Below are 8,953 nucleotides of genomic sequence, written 5' to 3' on the forward strand. Positions count from 1 at the left end.
CCACTACCCAACAGCAACTCTTTCCCATTAAAAATTGTTTAACAAAATAATTAACAATATTAGTGATACTGAATAGAGGGTAGAAAAAAGAGAGAATTCGAGTATTTAATCAGGTAGTTTCTGTATTAAAATAACTACATAGACTACAAGTCCAGGAAAAAGTTGTGGACTACTTTATACAAACAATGTATTTTAATCAGATCTATAATGTACTACTTCTATAATCTTGGTCATTCACCCAGGCACAGAATTAATATTTATACAGAGGCTTTTGACATAAAAGCACTGGGAAAGATACAAATAAAAACAAGGCTTTAGAGGTTCTCCTAAGAGGCAGTGTTCAGTATTAATTTAATTTTTATGTTCAGGAAAACTCAAAGAATATGAAGTTCAAAAATTATTTTATTCCTTTCCTTGATTACTTCTTAAGTAATTCCCAATTTCCCTACAAAATATAATCTGTAAAGATAAAAGATAAAAAAAATTCTTATTTTAAGGGAGGGTCAAATGAAATAATATCTGTTAAAAAAAAAAGTCTAGTAGTCTCCAGAATGGAGTAGGTACATGTTTTCTCCCTTCTCTTTAGCAACTGGCCAGCTTCCTTTTGCTTAATATCCTCCATGTTAGCCTTCCTGCAGTCTAAAGTGTCTTAGATTATAAATAATTGCTTGATTTTTTCTGTTTTCATTACTGGTACTATATAATATAAACTAAGCCAACACAATATCTTTCTAGTTTGACCAACCAAATTCTATAAAGGGAGAGAATTTGAAAGTTCCGGGGGGGGGGGGGGGGGGGGAGGGAAGGACAGCCACATAAGAAGGATATTTGTTAACCTGAAATTCCCATTACTTTACACTTTTTACTACACTGCTCTCAAGGAATAGGAGAGAATTCCCTTTCCCCAGGACATCAAGCTCCTAACACACTCTATGATGTTATTCAGTTCCATCAGTACAGTAGTCTCCAGAAGAGATTGATTGGCTTCTTAGTAAAACTTAACTGTATATACACCACCATAAAGACCAGCTTTTATCCCTACAAAATTGCCACTGCAAATGCATTATCATCAGTTGGGCAACTGGTGGTGTCATAGTGCACAGAGAGCTGGGCCTGGAGTCAGGAAGATGTGTGTTTAAATTTGTGCTCTGACAGTTACTAGCTGTGTGACCCTGGCAAGTCATTTACTGTAATCTGCCTCAGTTTCCTCAAGTGTAAGTCTAGAATAAAAATAGCTTCTACTTTCTAGGGTTGTTGTGATTCCCAAATGAGGTAATATTTGTAAAGCTCTTAGCATATTGCCTGGTACATAGTAAGTGCTATATGAATGCTATTATTATTGTTGTTGTTGTTACCAAGTTGTTGTTTTTTTGACAACTGGCAACTAAGAAACCTCCTACAAACTGTCATCAAGACAGCACAGGAAAAAAACTGGTTTTAAGAGATGTTGATTCCATGGGCAGCTCCATAGCTCAGTGGGTTGAGAGTCAGGCCTAGCTAAAGAAGGGAGGTCCTAGGTTCAAAAACACTTCCTAGCTATGTGACCCTGGCCAAGTCACTTAACCCTGATGGCCTAGCCCTTACCACTCTTTTGCTTTGGAACTACTACATAGTATTGATTCAAAAGCAGAAGGTAAGGGTTTAAACAAATAAAAAGAGTTGATCACCTACTGCTTTTTTAGAACCTTTTACACTAGGATCTCAATACTCTTTTTCTAGGTCTTTTAATAAAGGTAACAGGCTACTTCTGGAAGATCTTCATCAGTGGAAGGTATATCTACATAGATGAAATCACTGTTCAAGACCAAGAAAAGGGGGGGACATGAAAATGTTTCTTAGGTACAAAATTAATGAAATTTAAATATAACTATGACAATACAAACAGATATAGATAAAAAATTAGGCCTCTTACCAAATGTAAAAAGTAATAAGTAACTGGGGGGGGGGGGGTGTCTCCATTATGATGGTTTGAAGCTTATGTTCCCTTTTATTTCTTCTTGAATAGAAGTTGGTAGAAAAGAAAACAAAGGTATTGAGAGAAGTGAGGTAATAAGAATAGTCAAGATGATGAAGGGAAAGGGAGGAATGAAACAAGTTCAAGTGAGTTGTGTAACTTATTTCCTCTACTGGAATATAAGCTGAGGAGCTCATGTGGGGGCTAGAGGCTGGGGTATAAAGAAAGCAGGAAGTTGTCATACCTCTTTGCAAACCTTAGCATGAACACACAGGCACTCAATTTGGGTCAAGTGATAAATATATGAAGCAAAAAAAAAAAAAGCCAGGTACAAAGTTACTATTTACTTGTATTAGGAAACAAGGTTTCCTGAATAGCCATCTTACTATATGGTATGATTTGGAGGCAGAGGCCTTCTTATGCTCACTAATGGTCTCTCCCACCAGGAATTTCACCATTAGAGATCTATGCCTGTTAAGGCACTGCTTTTCTAAGCATCCTTGTTTAAAATCTTAAGTGTTCCCTGTTTACAAAATACATCAGGTTGTTGTCAAATGTTTAGATTTTTAGTTTATAACTTTACATGTCCTCCTGAATAGGTAGTTTGTATTAGGTGTGCAAATCACTTCCTTTTGCTGAACCTCATATTCCTCATCTACAAAACGAAGGGGTTGGATTAGATGATATCTAATCTTTTTTCCTTCTAACATTCTATAAGTCTAATTTCCGAGTCCAAGAAGATTCAGGGGAAATAAGAATTTTAATTTTGAAAACAGCTAGGGCTGAAGATTGCAAAAGTGAGAAGTGGCTAGGAACTAAATGGTCTCTATTTCATAATTTTTCTAGTGCAAGCTCTAGTAGGGAAGACTTCTTTCTTTCATGTGTTGTTTAGTGTAAGCAGAAGGGACTACAAAAATTGTATTATCTCACCTAATAGAATGTTACAAACAACCTGTGCAAAGGATGGAAGATGGGATGTCCTGTGTGATGAACAAGAAGGCCAATTTAGAATTACTATAGGTAGAACATGAATAGTAGTAAGTTACAGCAGATATAGAAAGTAGCCAGGTTGTAAAGGGTTTTAAAGGCCAGAAGATTTTATAAGTCTTAGAGATAAAAAGTAGCTACTGGGGGCAGCTAGGTAACAGATAGAGAGCTCAAAAGATAGTGTGCCAGGCCTAGAGATGTGAGGACCTTGGTTCAAATATGAGCTCAGACACTTCCTAGCCATCACTCAACCCAAATTGCCTAGCTTTATCACTTCTGACTCGGACCCAATATTCAGTATCAATTCGAAGACAGAAGAGAGGATCTGAAAAAAAGAGGGAGCCTCTAGAGCAGGGGTCCCCAAATTGCATCCAGCCCCCACCACACTTCTTTCATTGGTGCTCAGTGAGAGGAGCATTGTATGTGGTGGCACCGTGGCATTGCTCACATACAGCACTACTTCCAGTGACATAATCCTTTGCCTGGCACTCAGCAAAGGATTATGTGGCTGCACAATGGAAGATGTCAGCATGGTGAGCAGCAATCTGGGGGAAGGGATTCCACACTGTGTATACTGCTGCCCGGTTAGGGTTAGGTTTTTATAGTCCGGCCTTCCAACAGTCTGAGGGACAGTGAACTGGCCCCCTGTGTAAAAAGTTTGGGGACTCCTGCTCTAGAGCTTATGAAAGGGGGAAGTGATACAGTGTTTTAGGAATATTGGGGGGGGGGGGCAGCTGTGTGGCTCAGTGGATTGAGAGTCAGGCCTAGAGACAGGAGATCCTGGGTTCAAATCTGACCTCAGACACTTCTTAGCTGTGTGACCCTGGGCAAGTCACTTGACCCCATTGCCTAGCCCTTACCACTCTTCTGCCTTAGAACCAATATACAGTATTGATTCTAAGATGAAAGGTAAGGGTTAAAAAAAAAAAAAGGAATATTATTTGGGTCAGCTGTGTAGGGCAGGTGTCGAAGGAGTGAACCAGATTAAAATGTAATTTGGAAATATTTAAGAAAATAAATTAGACATACAATACAGCATAGACAATGTTGATTTGTGGTTTTCTAAATCAATCAATTTCTATTTGAGTTTGATATCACTGCTTTAGAGGATGGACTGAAGAAGAAAGAGAATTTTTAAAAGGACAAACAAATGACAATACTACCAAAATAATCAAATTGAAGAGGTTGTGGAGGTAGAAATAAGAAGTGATACAAAATTGTTTACATGACATGAGGCAGATTGAGAGGTCAAGGATGACTCTTGAGATTTTGAATTAGATTAACTGGAAAGATGGTGGTATCCTTGACAGAAATAAGAAAGTTCATTAGATAAATGGAGGAAAGGGGATGATAATGATGTTTTGGATATGTCTATAAGTTGCTCAGTCCCAAATTTCCAATAGGGATTTGGTGATGAGGGTCTGAAGTTCAGTAAAGAAACTAGAGCTAGATGTGTAAATCTGAGAATGGGCAGGATAAGACAGGATAATTGAACCTATGGAAACTGATAAAGTGACCAAGATCAAAGAAGGGAGGACCCAGAACCAACCAAACAATAACAACAAAAAGGAAGTGACTTGCATGGCTAATATTAACTAATTATTCTGGAGAAAGTTTAAAGCTATAAACCAAAAATGGGACCATTATGCCTTGAGGGCATGGCATAACACACTAGTCAAATGGCAGGATTCAGAAAATGAGACAGAATAAAGGATCAGACAGGTCTCTCGAAATGAGGCTAAGATAGAATGGTTACTAATAAGAGATGTATGTAGATGGACAAGAAGTTCTCCTCTTAGGCCGTTTTTCCCCATTTTCCATTTGTTTCCTACAATTCAGATTTAGAAATTATTTTCGAGACAAGAAAAAAGCTGCTTCCTCAGTTATAAAGGATCTACAACATTCTAGGCTCGCAGCTAAATCCTGGAAATGCAAATCAATCAATAAACATTTGTTAAGTGCAGACAGTTTCAGCCCTCAAGGAGCTTACAACAAAGGGGAAGAATATGCAGATAACTGTAAAAGACAAATTAGCGGCACGATAAAGAGCAAGTAGGGCTGGAAAGGGCCTCAGAGACCAAACTGTTCCTACCTTTTTTTTTTTTAAACAGATGAAGAAACTGAAGCCCAGTGAGATTATCATCTGTCCAACAAGCTCACACTAGGGACATTAGGGAAATTTTGAGCAGGACTCACCGCTTTTCAATGGAATCAATATTGGAATGGAGCAGCCACAGCTCCTCGGTGTTATCCTGCCGAGAGGACAGAATGAGGTGATGGCCGGTAAGGCACAAGGTGCCTTCCACCGCTGGGTAGAAGGGCCGGTGTAGCACCACGTTGTCCACCCGCGGGGTCTTGATCAGCTCCGCAAACTCCATCGCCGCCGGGGGTCCTGAAGCCGGAGGAAGTCACGGCGAGGTAGTGGAGGAGAGGGTGGAGCAGCAGGGCCTGATCTTTCCTCCCTTCCCCTAGTGCTTAGGGGCCGGCCCCACGAGCCTAAACTGGAGGGCCCCGCCTCCCACACCAGCCTCAGGCCAGGGTCTCAAACCGCCAGGAGCGTGCTTCTCCCGACAACCCTGACCAGAGGGACTCTGGAAAAGGTGGGGGGAGGGGGAAGGGTTCTTTTCCGGGAAGGAAAAGGGATCTCAAGCCCCGCGCATTTCTAGGCCGCCGTCCACTTCGGGCGGAAGTGGCTGACGCCCGGCGCCATCAGTAGATTCAGGGCGGAAGTAGTTGACGCCCAAAGACTTCGAAAGACTCCTGGCGGAAGTAGCGGAGGGCGTCAGCGAAAATAGATCAATTGGTCTTGTGTCTGGAAACCGTGCGTACAGATTTACGTTCCTATCCGATTCTTCTTCTTCTGGGAGGAAGTATGTGCAAAGTTTCGTCCGTTCTCTCCTTGCTCCCTAGAGCTTCAGCAGCCTTGGAATAAAGGACCCCCAAGCCTTAGACTGCCACAGTGTTAAACTTGGGCCCTGACACTTGACAACTTTCCCTGTGCGATGTAAAGGTGCGGGAAGTTGTTACTATAAACCCTTGCTTTAAAATTGTGGTAACCGAGTTAACTGTAGCGGGAGTCAGAAGCTACAGTTTCAAATCCAGACAGGCGCCGCTACTTAGTATCAGCCAAGTGATGCAGTAAAGAGAGCGCCACCGACCTGGGCTCAGTCAAAACTTGAATTCAAAACCAGCCTCAAGACTACTAGCATATGTTCCTGGGCAAATCATTTAACCTTCAGTTTCCTCAACTACAACATGAGGATAATAATGGTAACCACCATGCAGGATTGTTATGGTGTTCAAACACTAAAACATTTTTTTAAAGCAGTAGGTGCTTAATTAAATGCTTCTTCCCCTCTCTTCCTCCACTCCCTTTGATTTATAGGATCACATATGAGGCATTTTTATATTTGTTTATTATTTATATTTATTGATTTAAGAAAAGTATAACAAATTACACATTAATTTTTAAATATTCATACTCGTTTATACTTTTGTGCATTTAAAAATGTTGGCATTGTCAATTACTATTTCCTCCCCACCCTCTTCCCTACCAATGAAAAATCCAGAGGGGAGAGAGAAAACAAAAACTTATAACATAAGAATAGGCAAGCGGAATGAATCATAGATCCTCTAAAAGCGGTTGGTTATTGCATTGTTTTAAAGTTCTCAAGTCTTTCAAAGTTATTTTTCTTTCAAATGGCATCATCTTTATATAAATTCTCCTAGTCCTTCTCACTCCACTGTATATTAGTTCACCTAGGATCATCGGGATCCATTCCTTTTATATCTTAGAGTGCATAATATTCCATTACAATTATGTGCCTCTTTTCAGAGTAAAGTTTTTTCTTCAAATTCATAATTAAAGGAAATACAAAATTACATTGCTTACCTCGGGAGTGGGGAGAGAAAAGGTATCGGGAGACAATTTAGACCTTATAATAATATAACAGGCCATTTTCAAAGAAATCAAAACTATTAATAAGCACATGAAAAAGTGTTCTAAATCTCTTATAATCAGAGAGATGCAAATCAAAACAACTCTGAGGTATCACTCACACCTAGCAGATTGGCTAACAGGATAGCAATGGAAAGTAATGAATTCTGGAGGGGATGTGGCAAAGTTGAGACATTAATGCAGTGCTGGTGGAGTTGTGAATTGATCCAACCATTCTGGAGGGCAATTTGGAACTATGCCCAAAGGGCGATAAAAGACTGTCTGCCCTTTGATCCAGCCATAGCACTGCTGGGTTTGTACCCCAAAGAGATAATAAGGAAAAAGACTTGTACACAAAAATTCATAACTGCACTCTTTGTGGTGGCAAAAAAAAATTGGAAAATGAGTGGATGCCCTTCACTTGGAAAATAGCTGAACAAATTGTGGTATATGTTGGTGATAGAATACTATTGTGCTCAAAGGAATAAAAAAACTGGAGGAATTCCATGGAAACTGTAATGACCTCCAGGAATTGATGCAGAGTGAAAGGAGCAGAACCAGGAGAACATTGTACACAGAGACAGACACACTATGGTACAATCAAATGTAATGGACTTCTCTATTAACGTCAATGCAGTGATCCTGAACAAATAGGAGGGATCTATGAGAAAGAACACTATCCACATTCAGAGGAAAAACTATGGGAGTAGAAACACAGAAGAAAAACAATTGCTTGATTACATGGGTTGAGGGGATATGGTTGGGGATGTAGACTCTAAATGAACATTCTAGTGCAAACACTAACAACATGGAAATAGATTCTGATCAAGGACACATTTAATACCCAAGAGATTTGCCCTCTGTGGGCTATGGAAAGGGTGAGGGTAGGGGAGGGAGGGGAGGGAGGGGTAGAATATGATTCTTGTAACCAAGGAATAATGTTCTAAATTGACTAAATAAAAAAAAAATTAAAGAAAATTTTTATTACATGTAACTGGAAAAATAAAATATCTTTGAATTTAAAAAAATTAGAAAAAAAGAATAGAACCAGTCTACCCTAGGACATGTTTTTCTTATTTAATTTCCTTAATACCATATGAAAGCATTAAGATCCAGAAGTTACACCTGTTTCTTTTCCCCCATTAGAATGTTAACATCATCATATAGCATCTTCCAGTTGCCCAAATGAAATTTCCTTTGTAGGTTACTCTGGATTTGTGTGTTTCACAGTTCCTATTTAGTTGTTGGTTTTTGTTTGTTTGTTTTGTAAATCAAAAAATGCTAAAAAATTATTCCAATGAAGCTCTATTCCCCTCCCTGCAAGATTATTTTCAGCTTTGTCGAGTAAATTCTTTCTATGTTCTATGACTATCTCTTTTACCTTTTAGAATATTGTATTCCAACATTTCTTCTTGTTGCCAGGTCTTATATAATCCTGCCTTTGGTTCCTTGGTACAGAAATTCCTTTCTAGACATTTACAGTATTTTTTTCTTTGAGGTAGGACTTTTGGATTTTAGAAATATTGGACTGCTTGGACTTTTCTTTTGGGGGATAACTTTCAGGAGATGATTGGGAGATTTTTTCAAACTTACTTTGCCCTGTAGTTCCAAGAGCTCTAGGTGGTTTTCCTTTATAATTTCTTTAAGTATAGAGTCTAGTTTTTTGAAAATTATGATTTTCAAGGAGTTCAATGATTCTTAAATTTTCTCCCTTGAGAAAGTAATGAATGCTGGAGGGGATGTGGCAAAGTAGGGACATTAATTCATTGCTGGTGGAGTTGTGAATTGATCCAACCATTCTGGAGGGCAATTTGGAACTATGCCCAAAGGGCGACAAAAGAATATCTACCCTTTGACCCAGCCATAGCACTGCTGGGTCTGTACTCCAAAGAGATAATGGACACAAAGACTTGTACAAAAATATTCATAGCTGCGCTCTTTGTGGTGGCCCAAAACTGGAAAACGAGGGGATGCCCATCAATTGGGGAATGGCTGAACAAACTGTGGTATATGTTGGTGATACAATACTATTGTGCTCAAAGGAATAATAAACTTGAGGAATTCCATGGAGACTG

At 39.3% G+C, this 8,953-nt stretch overlaps 1 protein-coding gene across 1 annotated transcript in view; it reads right to left on the bottom strand.

Moving 5' to 3' along the window:
* Positions 1–6,068, bottom strand: part of MTMR9 (myotubularin related protein 9) — a 52,411-nt gene extending 46,343 nt beyond the window's left edge. Inside the window, exon 1 of the mRNA XM_001373496.4 lies at positions 5,138–6,068. Coding sequence (XP_001373533.1) covers positions 5,138–5,319 — 182 coding nt within the window. The 5' untranslated portion in view covers positions 5,320–6,068. The remainder of the gene's footprint in view (positions 1–5,137) is intronic.
* Positions 6,069–8,953: the final 2,885 nt, after the last annotated feature.

The sequence above is a fragment of the Monodelphis domestica genome, chromosome 1 (genome assembly GCF_027887165.1).
Source record: "Monodelphis domestica isolate mMonDom1 chromosome 1, mMonDom1.pri, whole genome shotgun sequence".
NCBI lineage: Eukaryota > Metazoa > Chordata > Mammalia > Didelphimorphia > Didelphidae > Monodelphis > Monodelphis domestica.